Source organism: Manacus vitellinus, unplaced genomic scaffold (genome assembly GCF_001715985.3).
Source record: "Manacus vitellinus isolate BGI_N305 unplaced genomic scaffold, ASM171598v3 scaffold_37_pilon, whole genome shotgun sequence".
Classification (NCBI taxonomy): Eukaryota; Metazoa; Chordata; class Aves; order Passeriformes; family Pipridae; genus Manacus; species Manacus vitellinus.
The window spans coordinates 3,943,972-3,960,788 of NW_021940517.1; the positions used below are offsets into that span (position 1 = coordinate 3,943,972).

General features: G+C 37.2%; 1 protein-coding gene across 1 annotated transcript in view; it reads left to right on the forward strand.

Annotated features, from left to right (window-relative positions):
- Nucleotides 1–16,817, forward strand: part of SMOC2 (SPARC related modular calcium binding 2) — a 108,273-nt gene that overhangs the window by 69,722 nt on the left and 21,734 nt on the right. The window contains exon 10 of the mRNA XM_008923614.3: nucleotides 1,083–1,165. Coding sequence (XP_008921862.1) covers nucleotides 1,083–1,165 — 83 coding nt within the window. The remainder of the gene's footprint in view (nucleotides 1–1,082; nucleotides 1,166–16,817) is intronic.

The following is a 16,817-nucleotide window of genomic DNA, read 5'->3' on the forward strand; positions in this document are numbered from 1 at the left end:
ATGAAAGAATCTAGAATCAGTGAACAGGCATGTATGTGCACATACATGTACGTGGACGCAATTCATATTAGTAAGTCTGTTTATCTCAGAATTGAAACTTTGTCTGAAATGCTGCATGCTAAATTCTGCAACTTCCAGCCACAATAGGAGAATGTGACAGTAAAATTTCTCAGAAAGAGATTCTGTCGATCTGACTTAAAAACTGCAATGCAATGACAGTGAGATGTAAAAAAAAGGTGAGATTCAGCATCAGGTGCTCCCATGTCCCCCGGTCTTGCATAAAAGATATTCCTAGTGGTGTTGCATAAGTCAACATTTATTGGAAGTACAAATAGCACAGTTTCTTGTTACCAGTTCAATGAACAAAGTGACTTTAAGTAAACTCTAAGCGTAGAAGAACGAGAATATTTCAGTAGCAGGTAGAGATTCAGTGTTTTTCACCATACATTTGAGCAGTTCCAGGCCAATTTCCTTCTGGTAGAAATCCTATCAATTCTTCACTCTTGTTCAAAAAGTTAGCTGTTTGTGGCTAGTCCTTCTTACTTAATTTTGTTGTTTTTTTTTTTTTTTTTTTGAGAGGATACAGTAGCACATGGTTTTTGATCTACAGTAGTATCTAAATAGAGTACTTGCCTTGCTGTGATTTTGAAATTGCTTTTCTGGTGTTTCCCAGCATGAATACTGTTTGTCATATTGTTTATGTCTTTTTGGTTTTGTAGGTGGGGAGACAGCCTTACCTTTTTTTGATTCTTTTGTTTTCTTTGGTGTATTTTTCAAAATAATTTTTTATTATGAATTAATTTGTAACAGTTCCTTAGTTTTCTGCCCTGTAGAATGACCTTTGGAATAGATAATATTTTTTTACTTTGACATCAACCCTGGGAGAACAAAGATGTGGTGGTTTCTTTGAAGTAAGTGAAAAATAGGTAGATAAGTTTGCATCAACCTTCTGAGTGAAAAGCAGGATAATTCCCTGAATATAAGAAGATACGAGTTTTGTTTGGACTACAAATTTGGAAATAAATTCCTCCTGAATCAAATTAACTTTGGCCGGTTTTATTCTCTCCCTGTTTGTTCTTTAGGTATGAACAACCTAAATGTGATAATGGTGCCAGAGCTCACCCAACAAAAACAAAGGATTTGTACAAAGGACGCCAGCTTCAAGGTCAGTGAAATCGATTTAGGTTTGTACACTCGATACTTTGTTTATTCACTGTAGCAAGTTAAAAAACAATTTCTTATCCTATATCAAAACAATGTATCTTTTAGTTATCACTATATTGATTTGCCTCTGACTGAAGTCTTTAACTTTGGAGCAAAGTGTGTCAATATGGGTCTTGGGATGCTGTCAGAGAAAGTAAGGCTCATTTTTCTCTAGTTTAGTGGCAGTCACATTTACTTGCTGGAATTATTCCTTGCTGTTGTCATATTAGGGAAATCAGCAAATACATCTAGAATAACTCGGACCACAATTCATAATCCTTGTTTTACCAAAATTCATGGGAAATTGGCCTCTGTCTTCAAATCAGTCAAAAAGATGTATCATCTTCCTTACTTTTTTCTAAGAGTGTCCTTGTTAGTTTACCTTGGAATAATATATTTTTATTCTTCTTTATTGTAGAAAAAAACCTTTTTGTTTATTAGCATTTTTATAAATGTTACACTTTTTATAAGCACGGAGTTCAGCAATATATGTGCCACATAAATCCTCAGACATGTGAAACTTAGTGGCAAATGCATCTTTGGTGACAGTCAGAGTGATGATGTTTATCCATCATTTTGCCAGTCTGTATTTGCTTACTGAAGTTACTTACTGCTGTTGTAACTTCATGGAAGTTAGCTGGAATTTCAGGGATAATTTGAAAAAATATTTTGGACCTTATTGCAGCCTTTCAATACTTTAAGAGGGCTTACAGGTTAGATGAAACCAAACTTCTTAGCAGGGCCTCTTGTGATAGGAAAAGGGGTAATGGTTTTAAACCAAAAGAGGGTGATTCAGATTAGATATAAGGATGAAATATTTTATGATGGGGGCTGTGAAACACTGGAACACATTGCCCAGAGAAATGTTGGATGCCCCATCCCTGGAGATATTCATGATCAGGCTGGAGCATCCTGATCTAGTTGAAGATGACCTGCTCCTTGTAGGGGGGTTAGACAAGATGAGCTTCAAGGGTCCTTTCCAACCTAAATTATTTTATGCTATTTTACAATCCTTACTCCATGGAAACCGATGGAAAGTTAACCATCTTTGACAATTTATTTCACACAGCACTTGCATAGTTACAGGCTTGGATAATTACTTTATTTTATGTGGGTTTTCTTCTGAGTGAAAAGAACTTGACTCAGAAGAGACTATAGCAGAGCAGAAGCTGAAGAAACAAGTTTTGTAGTAAAAGATGTCACTTTCTGGACACTCCTACCTTTTGCTAAAAATTTTGAAAAGCATTTGCTAGATGGAATCTTAGAGAGAGGATGGGCAGGTGAAGGTTTTTAAGATTTCACATTTCTATTTCTTATCTAAATTGGTAATGCTTTTATACAGTAGAGTAATAAATATTTATCCAAAATCAAGATACAGTACCAGTGAAACAATTAACAAGAATTTTTAGTGCTGCAAACTCCTATCTGATAATTAATTTTCATTAAGTTAGACAGTGATATTCTGATTTTCTTTTTTTGCATTATGGTATTTTGCATTATTTGAGCTTTAGTCCAACAAATCACTACAGCAATGCAAGCTCATAATTATAATAAATTATATGCATGACATGGATTTGCTCTCCCTCATCTTACATTGCTTAATCTTTGACTTTCCAATACTTTGTGTTTTTTTAAAATAAGGCAAATACCAAAATTTTCTAACGTTTCTTAAATACTTACAGGCTAGCTAGAAGAACCTGCTTCTTCTAGTCTGGAGTAGCACAGAATAAATACATACCTATAGAAGTAACAGGGGAAAAAGGCTACTTCCCAGTTGCAATTGTGTTAAGATGCTTATTTTTTTCCCTTTCTCTCTTTCTAAGCCTAAATGTACAAGTCCTCAAGCGGCAAATTTCTCTCTTAACATGCAAACACTGCATCAAGTAAAAATGAATTGAATTTAATTTAGAGAGTTTTTTGAAAAAAGGAGGTTGAAAGATGATCTTGCACAGGTGTGTCTCGTTGATAACAAGTAACACAAACTTGTGCAAATAGCTGATATTAATCAACATTTTAGTAGAAATGAACCAGTGTTACTCAAAGATTCTATTGTAAAGTCTTGCAAAAGCATATTTGCATCGTCTATATTTAAATATAACATATAATTTCTCAGTGGTGCCAGGACTGAATAAAGAAAAAAGTAGGATAATTGGATGCTTATTTTTAAGGAATAATACATTTTTCAAAGGATGGGTTTGCTTGTTTGGAAGACTATAGCCACAAAATGTGTAGTAGCCCTGGGTGAAACCGCTGTGACTACCTGCTGTGTAAAACGAGGAAGATTTTAAAATTAATTACTTTACTGTTATGAATGATCTTATATGGGATAAACCCCACCAGAAGATCCTCTAGTGGGTTAAATTGGCATAGTTCTCGAGCTACACTGGTTTATACCACCTGAAAGTTTGAACCCATTACATATTAAGACAAATGTTTTTAGCAATATTTTGCAAATAAATCAAGATACAATTTTTGGCAAGCACTGATATCTTGTTAAGGCAAAATTGTGGAAGGTAAGGGCACCTTGGAGTCTACAGCAAAATTCCCACTGATTTAAACTGAGCTAAGAATGTGTCTTCATATCCTAAGGCTAACCTAATATAAAGCATCTGAAACTGAAGGCTAATCTGATGTTTGTAAGGACGATCCAAGCCACCTGTATCTCTTAGTTTGGGTTGGAAGTTACACAATAATAATTCTTCCCATTAGATTTCTAGTTGTTTTTTTAAAGCCAAAGCATTTTTCTGAGGTTACTTGTGGTTATGGTCATTCTGAGAAACTAGTTATTGCAAGATAATGAAAATGAACTCAAAAAGGAGTCTAGAGAACGTCACATACTGGGGAAATGGAAGGGTTTTTTACTTTTCTCATAGTCAGAGTTTTCAAACACTCATATTTTGATCTTTTGTTCTCTGTGTTATACAGTAAAATGGTAGCCCTGTGATGAACTGACATATTCTGTAAAGAACCTTGAATATTTTTTTCCTCATACTTTTGGATTACTTGTTTCAATAATCAGTTTTATACACAAGAGCATTTAGAAAGGTATAGCATGAAGGCTAGTTAAGCTAAACATAAAGTATGATGGAATGAGGTGTAGGTGCTGCTGTATTTTCCTAAAATCAAGAGTGGTGATAGGTCAAATTCAGCCAAGCTTAAGAAACATCAGTTGCTGAAACTGTAATTTTTCAGTCTGGGTCTGTGGGTGAAGGTATTCTCAAGCATTATATGTATTCACTACTTTTTAATAACCAGTAAAATATTTTTAAACACATATCCTCAATAAGTGTATATCTATTGGTAAATTATATATATGTACTACTGTAATAATACATTAAGTACATTGTAAAACATATGCAAATACAGAAGTTAAAAAAGGATGAAATAACCATAACTTTATTTTTTTAAATGTAATCTATTAATAGTGCAAAAAATATTTTCTTCCTGCACTTCAGCTGGGCCTCTCCTGGGGTACATGCATCCCAGTTTGGATACAGTGGGTAGGCTACCTGTTCATAAAGCTAGTCTGGCCTCTGCTGAAAGCAATCTGGATAAAGGGACTTTGATATGTAGGAGAGCAAGACATGATAGCATACTGAGACAGTGCCAGACTACTCAGATAATTTGCCTCATGGGCAAATCTTCTTATTTAAAAAATATGCATTGAATTCAAGAAGTCTGTTTTAGGCTCCTCTATGTGTGAGGGCTGGATAAACTTTGGATAATCCTTTATATCATTTAAGATTTTTGTATTTTTATTTAACCTGGGGATTTATCTGTTTTTCCTGTAATATAATTTTCATTACCCAGACCTGAAATTCGAAAAGTAATTGAAAAATTTTTTCAAGTATTATGGGAAATGTCATTTTGCTCACACAATATGTTTTAATTAGAAGTACCCTTATCTTTTGTGAAGGAAAGAAAACCAAAACCCAATAAAAAATGAGTAAATGGCTCAAAAGTTTCAGTGGGGGACACAATGCCAAGCTGGCATTTCAGACTTTCAGACTCTACTGTGTTGCTATAGTTTTGTGGCTTTGAATCAGATTCCTAATTTTGTTTACATTTCATTTTGGTTTGTTTAAGTTTCTCCTTTTCTTTAACACAATATGTTTTTTTAAGTCCCTACAGTTGTGATAGTTCCTTTCATATAAAGGGATAATTTGGGAGGGGAAACTATAGTCTGGAAATGACAGTGCCTCATAAACTGTAACAGTAATACAATCTACTGACTTGGTTGCAGATTCGTTGTCAATCTACTAAAACCCTTAAAGTCTCCCTCTTCTATTTTCTCTAAATAGCATAGCTCTTCACTGTTGAATATTTAGTTTTCCTTAATGCTGATCTCCTTTTACCAAGTTGGAACCCAGTAGAATGTGTCCGTTGCATTAAAGTTACTGTAGATTTCTACTGGTGAAATAAAATCAGCACTTCACTCCTATTTTTGTCCTCTCTGTCAATTCCTTATTTCAGATGCTTCTCATTACAATTTTTGATTTTAGAGCAGTTCTCAAAACAAGATGTAGTATTTTGGGGTTTTGATAGCACTGAGTTAATAAGTATCTGAAAGGATTCAATTTTTACTGTCTAGGGTTTAGTCAATGGCACAAGAAGGATCCAAATTAGTTTGCACAGCCTTTATGAGGACAGATTTTGAATCTTATATTTGGACAAGAGTATAGACCATGCCCCCTCCTCCCCACAACACAAAACCAAAACGCAGTGCTTTGCATGAAAGGCCTAAACTCTGCTAATCATTGTGTTGGTACTGTGGAGGTCTACAGTTTAGGACAAGCTTAGAACATTAAAATACATTACTAAGTTGAAATGTCTTAATGCAGGTCTCCTGAATAGTCAATCAACTTACTTAACAGCAAAAAAAACCCCAAAAACCAACTCTTAAACCCCTTCCTTTAATGTGAACTGCAGATTGTTTTCTAATTTCATAGCCTACTAATGAGTCAGCTCCTGTTTTGTCCTAGGGGCCTTTGTAAGCTTGGTTTAACCTTGTCATTCAAGCAGTTAATATTTTCTGCTGCAAACCATGCATGAGAGCTGTTTAATTCATTTGTTTATTTCATATTTGTGTTACTTAAGAGAAACAAACGTATTCTAACTGCCCAATTTTCTTCCTATTGTAATGGCTTTATTTATTGTTTCTGATTGGGTAATCCTGCGCTGACTCTGAACAGTTTATGTTTCGTGGAGCAAAACTCATGATATAAGGTATGGGTGAATTATGTATGGATAAGTACTGTTTACTTTTGGTTGTTGGCAGTGCATCTTCTTTTTCCAAAGTTAAAGACAAATAGTTGGAAACACTCAATCCACAATGATGCAAGACCCACAGCCAAACAACCATCATGTGAAATATTTCACTTAAAGGCACCTTTTTAAAAAAAGAAAGTGATAGAGGCTTAACTGCTTTTCCTTTTGAGGTACATTCTGTTATATAGTGGTTCCAGTTTTGACCATTAGCGTGTCAGATTTCATAAGGTACCAGACTATTTCTCAGCTAAAATGCTAAGGTACCTCCACTGCCCTGCCTCATCTTGCTTTCTCTATTTCCTCTGTGTAGTCTGGTACCAGCACCAGGTAGAAATTAATCTTACCCTACTTCACATTTCTTAAACATTTGAATGACTAAAACTTTGTGCTTTTTTAAAGGTATCGGTTAAGGTATAGTGCAGATTATATACACATGCCTGCCTTCCCATGAGCTTCAAATTGTTAGGTCAATTGGCATGTAACTGTCTCCGCTGAGCTGTGATTTAAAAGGATTATATTTTTATGATGTAACCAGCTTTTTGGCTGCGTGAGCTAATATTCAAAATACCCCTTTCTGCTATTGAATCTTAAAGCTCCAAGTTGTCAACCAATAATTTCAAGTTTGCAGCTGTTTTGAATGAGTCTATAACCATCATCCTGAACCAAAAGGTTCTTGGCAAAAAGACTCTTTATGGATCAGACTTGCCTAGTGAAGTGTTTAAACTACGACCAGGAAATGGAGCAAAGCTGGTGTGAACTTTCATGGCAGGGATGGCAGAACTGAACAGCTGCATGACAAGTTGGTGGAGGGGACCTGCCTGGAGCATGGTGAGGTCTGCAGAGAGGACGTGAGGCTCAACAGCAAGGTGCAACTCCCAGAGCTAGAAGTTAGCAATGGAAGCTGAATGAAGCCCCCATAATCCAAGAGGGATTGGTGACCTGCTATGCCAATTAGGCAACCATAATTCTGTGGGCCCAGAAAGGATGCACCTGACAGTAATGAGAGACCTGGCAAGAGAGCTTGTAAAGTCCTTTTCAATCATTTACTTGCAGTTGTGGTTAACTGGAGAAGTCCCAGTTGAGTGGTAATTTGGAAATGTAACACCCATTTTCAAGAACAGTCAGAAGGATGATCTGGGGAGCTACAGGCCTGTCAGCCTAACTTTTGTAACAGGGAAGGTCATGGAGCAAATTGTCATGAGTACCATCACACAGCACATGCAGGGCAACTAGGAGGCCAGGCCCAGCCAGTGTGTCTTTATGAAAGCAGGTCCTACTTGAGCAACCTGATCTTCTATGAGAAGGTGACCTGCTTAGTAGATGAGGGAAAGGTTATGATTGTTGAGTATCTAGACTTCAATAAAGCCTTTGACACCATCTTCCTCAGAATTCTCCTGGATAAATTGAGGCTTTTCATGGCTTGGACAGGTGCAGTCTTCACTAGGTTAAAAGCTCCCTGGATGACTGGGCCCAGAGAGTAGTAGACAATGGAACTAAATCCAGTTGGCAACCAGTCACTAGTGTGTTCCCCAGGGCTCAATATTGGCGTCAGTCCTGTTTAACATCCTCAGTAAGTTCCCAGATGCCACCTAATTAGGTGCAAGTGCTGATCTGCTGAAGGATAGGAAGGCTCTGCAGAGGGATCTAGGCATGCTGGATCCATGGTCTGTGGACAACTGCATGGGATTCAAAAAGGCAAAGTGCCAGGTCCTGCACTTGTGTTGCAACAATCCTGTGCATCGATATAAGCTTGGGGAAGAGTGGCTTGAGACCTGCTCAGCAGAAAGGGACTTGGGGGTGCTGTTTGACAGCTGGCTGGATATGAGTCAGCGGTATGCCCAGATGGCAAAGAAGGCCAATGACATCTTGGCCTGTATGAAGAATAATGTGGCCAGCAGGACTAGAGAAATGATAGTCCCATTGTACTCAGCACTAGTGAGACAACACCTCAAGTCCTATATACAGTTCTGGTCCCCTCACAACAAGAAAGACTTTGAGGTGCTGGAGTGTATCCAGAGAAGAGGAACAAAGTTGGTGAAGGGTCTGGAGCACAAGTCTTATGAGGAGCAGCTGAGGGAGATGGGGATGTTTAGCCTGAAGAAGAGGAGTCTCAGGGAAGACCTCATTGCTCTCTACAACTACCTGAAAGGAAGTTCTAGTGAAGTGGAAGTCAGTCTCTTCTGTCATGTCTCAAGCGAGAGAATGAGAGGAAATGGCCTGATGTTGCATCTGGGGAATTTCAGATTAAATATTAGAAAAAAATTTGCACTGAAAGACTGTTTTGGCATTGGAGTAAGCTGCCCAGGGAGGTGGTGGAGTCACTGTCTCTGGAACTGTTAAGAAGTGTCTGGATGTGGCACTTGGGCATATGGTTTGTGGATGGTTAGGTTAGTGATAAGTTGATGGTTGTACTAGATGGTTTTGAAGGTCTCTTTTGACTTTGATGATGCTGTGGTTCTGTGCAGAGGGGTGCTGGCGGGCCAGGAATGCTCCTTCTCAGTTCTGTGGTGCTGGAGGAGGAAGGGAAATTGCTGCTTCCCCTCCTAAAACAGTCTCCTCTAGTGTATGTAGTGGTGGCCTGGGGAGGGGTTCGGGCAGAGGCAGTACTCCTCACCACGACATAGCTCTATGGGTCAAGCCTCCATACAAAGAGGGACATCTGCAGCTGTAAGTACTGAGCCACTAGTATGGCTTCAGAGCAGTTGAAACTCAAAAGAGGACTCTGTCTCTTAAACCTACAAGAGTTTCCTTGGGCTTTTGGATTTAGTAACTTCAATATTATTACCCTATTGTCTGAATGTATGAGCATATTTTAGTCTCCTGGTGGGCAGTTTTGCTCCAGAGGGCCTGCTTCAGTCCTGAAAGTTATTTTTCAAGGCTATGTGGATCATATTTATTTCCTTCACACCCTCTTCTGTCCATCTCCCCATCCTGATTTAACAACTAATGGTCTGGCCATTGTTGCTTTATTTTTACCTCAGTTTGTAGTAATTTCTTATCAAAATGATTAAACCTCCCCCAAACCCAAGCAGAAATATTAATATCTGAAACAAGAAAAAATCTCAAGCATACAACCTAAGAGCTGCTGTATCTTTCAGTCATGTGTGAATTTGTCTATAAAAATTACAGTAAAAGCATCTGTGCTGCTAGTAAAATGCCAGTGAAAGACACAGCTGTTTCATAGCTAACAAGAGAAAAGCTTGCTAATTAAAGGTGATGCTACTGGCTCAGCAGTAGCATTTCATTCATCGCTCTAGTTTGTATTAACCAAAAACTTAATGTTTATTTTAAAGGGCTGTATTAGGACTAACAAATACTGACATAATTTGCTTCTCAGCATTTGACTATGCCAAAGAATATAAATTTTGTTTCTCGTGATGCCTTTAGGCATCACTCACCTCACTGGTTACTGCCCTTTTCCAGACAAACCCATTTTTAAGGACAGCAGCCCTGCCTGTTGTGCTGCTCTTTCCATTGGGTCCATTACTGTCAGTGTGAGCAGTGGGGTACCTCCCAGAGAACATGCCCAGAAAGGGAGAACATTCTCCTGTGTCTGGCTGGCTTCCCAGGAACTTGTCACACAAGAGTCGTACTGTGGCTGTGTCTGCTCCAGTGTTTTTGAAATGAGTTTCTTACTGTGTTTTATGCCTTTTTGGCCAGAGAGTGAATAAGTGAGAGGATGCTTTCCCCCATCTAAGCCTTTCCTAAGTCTGAGCGTATGTCAGAAAGTTCCACTGACCCTCATGAAGGTGTTTTGGTTCACTTGTCAATGATGCAAACATGTAGAGAAATGCTGCCCTCTACACTTTATGATTTTTCCATTGATTCTGATAAAGATGGACCCTTTTCTTCCATCTTTACAAGGGAAATTATTATTTTAGATGGAATACATACATACATATATAATATATATATATGTAAAAATACATATGCATTAAAATATTTGATTTCCCATCAACAAGAAGCAATAAACTGTGAAAGCTTTTTTACCATAAAGCTTTGGTGAAGCTAAAATTTACATTTCAGATAGATATTTTATTTCCTACTTTTTATTTCTCTATACATTTAAATTCATACATTTAATCCATAATATTATATTTACTCTCCTTTTATCTTTGGTTTTCTTCTAATACCAAAAAGACAAAGAAGGAAGTGAATTTATGTGAAATGTTTCAATGCAGAGATTAACCAAATCAAGAAATCCAAAAAACAGAGCAAAACAGTACATGTTAAATGGCTTTGTTTCTTTTAACAAGGACTCTGCAGAAAATGCATGTCACTACTAAGAAAATCAAGATACTTACTGTCCTCTAAAAGAAATCTAAGGTTTACAGTGAAAATACCACAGACTCTTTTAAAACAGCTCTCATGAGTGCAGATACTGAGGTATTGTCTGTGCCCAGCATAAAATCGTAGCATAAGCAGAGTAAAACTTTGATCACATTGAAACCTAAAAGGGATTAAAATATTTGTCCTAACTGAATAAACTTTGATGCTGTATTCTTAAAGTTATTAAGCTTCAAGAAATGCTTTTGAAAAATCTTGAAATAATCTCTGGTACAGTGAAGACATAGGAGAGATATCTCATAATAACTTGAAGCAACTGGATTGCAGCTCTTGGGTGAGCAGTAGAAAAAAAACAGCACGAGAGGGGAAGATTGATATAGAATAACCTCAGTGTTTTCTGCCAGAATGCCTACAATCATTATCGTCTTGCAATCTGAAAGCTGTCAGGGAAAACTCATATGACTGAACGGAAAAGGCAAAAACCTTTTAGTCTGCCAGGGCTGTAATCATAATGAAAAATGACACCTGAACCTTATCATGACAGTGAGTGGGAGTCGCATAATAAGACACTATTTCCTCAAAGGCACATGGTATGGGGCTTCTCCTTTATAATCTGATATAAAAACATCTGAATAAAAACATGTGGTGGATTTGTAACACTGTTCCCTTCAAAATTAATATCTTGTTTTGTTGTGTTTTCATACCTGGATACAAGTTCTCCTTTATTATGTGGCAGAAACAGCTCTCATGTTTAATTTCTGGACAGGGAAAACCAAATATTTTCATTTCAGATTGAACATATATCTGCAGCTATGTTTTTGAGAGGGAACAGCAATGGTTAGGCATTTATTCCTTGTGTTTAGTCGTTTGGAGAAGTGTTCCAATTTTCCAATTTTCCCAATCAATGGGATTTTCTGTTCCCATCAACTTTGAAAATATCCTGTACTTATAATAAACCACCCTAGAAATTTTGTGTTTTGTATCAAATAGTGACTTTTTGAAATACAGTGTTATGAGGGTAGGGCTTGTGAAAAATTAAGCCACTGCAAGAGTTCACACTTCCTAATGTTTTGAGTAACTTAATGCATAATACAGAAATAACATCAATTTTGGCTGATGAGTAGTGACTGAAAGTGTCAAGCAATGAGTCTAGTTCACTTGCCAAGGAAAATTATCAAGGTGTAGTCAAAATTGTTGATGCTCTGATCTCTCATCAGTAGGTATATTTTTCTGATGAAAATATTTTTATTTTAGCCTATTGCAAAAGGCTAAAAAATTTCCTCCTCATGAGCTCTCAGTTGTGAAGGCCTAGATGTATTATTCAACTAAGGAATAACATAATGTATTTGAAAACCACTGAGAGAGTCTCGCATGCACTGTCATGCAAAATATTTAGCCGTCTGCAAAAAAAAAAGAGATTACTTTGTTCATCTCTTTTGAGAAAAAGGCTGTCTCTGACAATCACAGTTTCCATTCAATGCTCATGTTTTCTAAATATCAGCATGGCTTACCTAAAAAGACCAGTGGAACTGATCACCAGTATAAGAGGCAAAGTCAGTGTTGTATGTTCTCACTGACGTTAGCTTTATTTTACAAAGTAAAATAGCATTATTGAACTTAATTTCCAAGTGAGGCTCAAAGGTAATGCCCGATTATGTCCCCCTAGTAATATTAGATCAAAAACATGATTAACCTTGCATGCTATGCCTTTGTGAGGAACTGCTGCAGCCTTGGTGCAGCCACAGATAGAGGATGCCATATCTGCTACTATTAACATGGAGAACCTGGAACCAGAGATGAGCTTGGGAAGTCTCTCTGGTTAATATTGTTAATTGTTTGTATCTTGGTAGTTTATATTTGTGCAGTCTGGGATCCTGGCATTCTGGGCACTGTGCAAACACATAATAACAAAATGATGCCTGGAAAATTTGCAGCCTAGCTGACTGTAAAGCCACTTGGACAATGGGTGGATAGATGCCATCAACTGGAGAGGCAGTGAAAGTTTCTTCCAATTCCTCAAAGTGCTTCAGTCTGCCAGCATGTGTCACCTCCATTTCATACTGGCTGAGCCTAAGCCAGCTGGCTTTCCTCCAGGTCCTTTTTCACATCAGGTATTTAGACAGCAGAGAATGCATTTTTCTGTACTCAGTGAAGAGATGTAGAACAAATACTGTTGTTCACAACGATGACAGTGTATACCATACTACCTCAGTGGTTTTTAAATGATGTTATTCCTTGGTTAAATACAAAATCTAGGCCTTCATGACTGAGACCCCCAAGGAGGAAATGAAATTACTCCATACAAACATCTGGGAATTCTTTCAAAGGATTCAGAATGCTTCACAAGGTTCAGAAATTTTCTTCTCTATAGCTCAGCAGGAGTGCTACTGTTCATAGATTCCTGATGTTAGGATATGGCAGAAATCCATGAGTAATTTTGGGACATGAATTAATCACAAATTTTACCCTTTACACTTATGATGTTCTTGAATTTGTTTGCTATCTAGAAATGTCTTCTGGTAAAGCCTCTTACTCTGTAAGTCATCCACAAGCAATTCATTGTAAATATCCCTAAAATACAATCCATGACCTGCTGAACCCTGATCCTGCAAACACTTACTCACATTCTTCTTGTGCTTAGTTCCATTAAAATCAAAGAAACTTTTACATGTGGTTGTAAAGTTAAGCCCAGGCATAAGTGTTTGTAGGACGAAGGTTTAGGTTGTTCCATAACCCTTGATATTCTATGTGATATGTAGTCTCTGTTTGTCAAATGAGACGCAGGCACTCAAAACCAGTACAAAGTCAGGGTTTTTCAGTCCCAGGGTATTACTCCTGTTCCCTAACTGGAGAGTTACAGAATCCATCCTTACAAGTCTGAATTTTGGGTTATTTGAGTACATAATCCAGATTTGCTGGTAGTGATCCAACTTGAAACTAGCTTTGGAGCACAGTTAAATACAAAGAAAAGGTTATTGAATCAAGTTCATTTAAGGAACAGAGTGAATATTCATCAGCTTTTTTTATGATTTCTTGATCACTACAGAGCCTTCTGTGCTGTGAACTTTATAATGGGGAAAAGTACTGATAAGCAGAGTTTCTAGGCTTTGTAGCCGTCCAGAGTTCTAATGGAAAATGTTTACTAGAGCTGGACAGATTTGTTTGCAGAAAATAAACCCGGAGTTTGAAAATCTGCCTAGCTCACTGAAGAGAAAAACAGAGTCTAGGAACAGCCGTTGACTGGCATGTTCAACTATGTAGTTAGCTGTATGTTGTCTACTATACATCCAGTGGTGAAAAGAATATACAGCATTTTGAATTTAACACATAAATTGCATTTGGCATTTGTTTCTACAGTCTCACTTACTACTATTGCTGTGTCTCTCTTATTTTCACCATTTCAAGCAGGAAGGCATCATAAAAAGTTCCATCAGTTATGTACCTACTTGTATATATGTGCATCTAGATATGATCACCAGTGACTCAAAAAAGTGACTCCTTCATATATGCTGGAGATTTCCATCCTGTAATTTCAGTTCAGAGAAGTGGTATTTAAATGGTCACGAAACAGGATCTCTGAACTACTGAAAATAAAAGATTTCTGATTTTCCATTAGGATATGTAACACATGTTTATACACTATGTTTTTCAGTATATATGGTAACTGGTCTTTTAGGCCTTAAATGTAGAAAGTCAATTTGAAGTTAATTAGAGAAGGGTTTTATTAGTTAGAATTTTTATCTCCTGCTGAAATCTGTATAGCTGAATTCACAGTATCAAAGAAAGAGCTGGAAGGATACAAAAATATTCCTAATAAAAAGTTTACAAACTCTCTAAAATATTTATACCAGAGAGTTTTGGATTCTTTATTCCCCAAATAATGTGTACTTGTACAAGGTTTGCGATGGTATGTTGTAGAATAGTTTCTACTGGTGCTTGCTTGGGGGAAATGTGCGCTTGTAATTTCACCCACAACTCACAATTTTCACACAGGAATAATGTGTGTCTGATTCCTGTAGATTAAAATTGTTTATATGATAGCTAACATAGCCCTAAATTTGAATCTGTGTTTGTACTAACATGTACATATACACACGGAGATCCTCTTATGCCTCTCAACTTACCCTCTTATGCAAGGATCATAAACAGGTTCTACTTATGAAAATATTCCATATATATTCTCAATAGTTTTCTCAGGCATTGAATTAAACTGAACTCATTCTGCAGTCTGTATCCTATCTATGTTTGTAATGAATTTCTGTGATGTAACTTAGAGAAAGAAATCACAATTTTCCTGAGCCTCACTCAAGTTGACTGTACTATACAAATTTAAGAAAACAGTGATTTTTCTATGAGAAATTTAAAATTCATTGTGTCATTGTATTAAGGGAAAAAAAAGTAAATGCATATTATGTCAATGCTTCCAATAGTTGATATCATCCAGATGACTATATAGATAACTGCTTGAAAGTAGCTTTATAGTTGTATGCATGACAGTTACTTGCTCTAAAGATTTTTATTTTACTTCATCTATAAAACTGTATTTCAAATTCTGCTTCTAATTCATTGCTTTGAATTGAAAATAATCTCTCTGTAACCAGGCTTGAATTGGTACAAAGGACACTGATAACTAGGACAGGATGCCTACCAATCCCTACAAAGAGCTCAATACAGAGAACTCTGATATTTTCATTAGTATTTTTATTGCTTTTTATTTTACAGAAGGGAAGAAATAAGTGAGATTCGGTAGCAGGTATTGTTAGAAGGTTTCATGTAGTGTCAGTATTTCAATCTATCGCGAATACTAACTTATCCTGGGGACCTGGAGGGAAGATGTCACATTCTCTGCTCTCAAAACTCCCTTGAGTGGAGATTTGTTCCTTTGCCTCTGTTCTCCTGCTCCAGAGTGAGACAGCTCAGACCCCAGATTCTGGTGGGGTTGCAGGAGTTTGGGATGACACTCTCTGTGTGCACCACTGTGCTGAGATAAGTTGAGACTATCAACTCCTTCCACACATGGCAGAGGCCGGCTTGCTCAGGCATGAGTCTGGGCTGGGGCCGAGATGTGATGAATAAGATCTTTTTATATTTTCCTGTCTCTGAGACCTAGCAGGGGTTTTGAACTATTTCCCCAACAGAAGTGGAATGAACTGCTCTGACCAGCCCACTTTTCGTGTTGGCACATGTATCTGCCTCCATTATTTGCCTAGAGTTTGTTGTGTGACACATTCCTCTGGGAGAGTAGAGTTACTCTAGGCTGTGTTGATGAGCTCAACAGCTTCAGACCATGCTGGGTTCACTGCACATACGATGTGACTCCTTGAGCATATCCACACTCTCCATTTATCAATGATTTCCATGCATCTTAAAGCCACTGAGTGGCAGATTACCGTGTACAGCACTAGAAAAGGCCGTATTTTTCACCTCTTTGCTCTGTGTACTTACCTTTCAGATTTCTCATGCAGACCTATTAACAAATTGGAGTGTACTTAAGCGGGAGAGAAAATTTAACTTTACAGCCATTACAACTGTGTCTCAGCATCTTTTGTCTTAGAAAAATGGGAAGATTGCTTCTGAAAAAATGTAGTTGATGCATCTTATGCTGTATGTATATCAAAGGACTTCTTTCTGTATACCGTGTGAGGTTTTTTCCCCCTGGTAAGCCAGGACACTTAGTTAATTAGGAACTTTTGGTAAATCTCTCCTTTCCTCCTTAATAGTCTAGCTGGATCCAAGTTTTCCTATCAGGTTTGTGTAAAGCATACTTCAGCATAATTAGAACATTAATTATGCTGAAGCATTATTAATGGCTGTAGAAGTTGGAAGTCATCTAAACTGCATAAACAGCACCTACAGGGAGTTCATGCTCTAGGTGTCATTGACATTGTCATATCAATTTGAACCAAAATAATGAATAAAATCAATTAATACTATATATACAATCCTAATGTCAGATTTTAAAAAGAAATATATTTCTCTGACTGAACTTAGTCTGGTTCCTACTGAATCAGAGGAAGCTAGTCTCTTTTATACAAAAATACTTTGTCCTCTAAATTCCT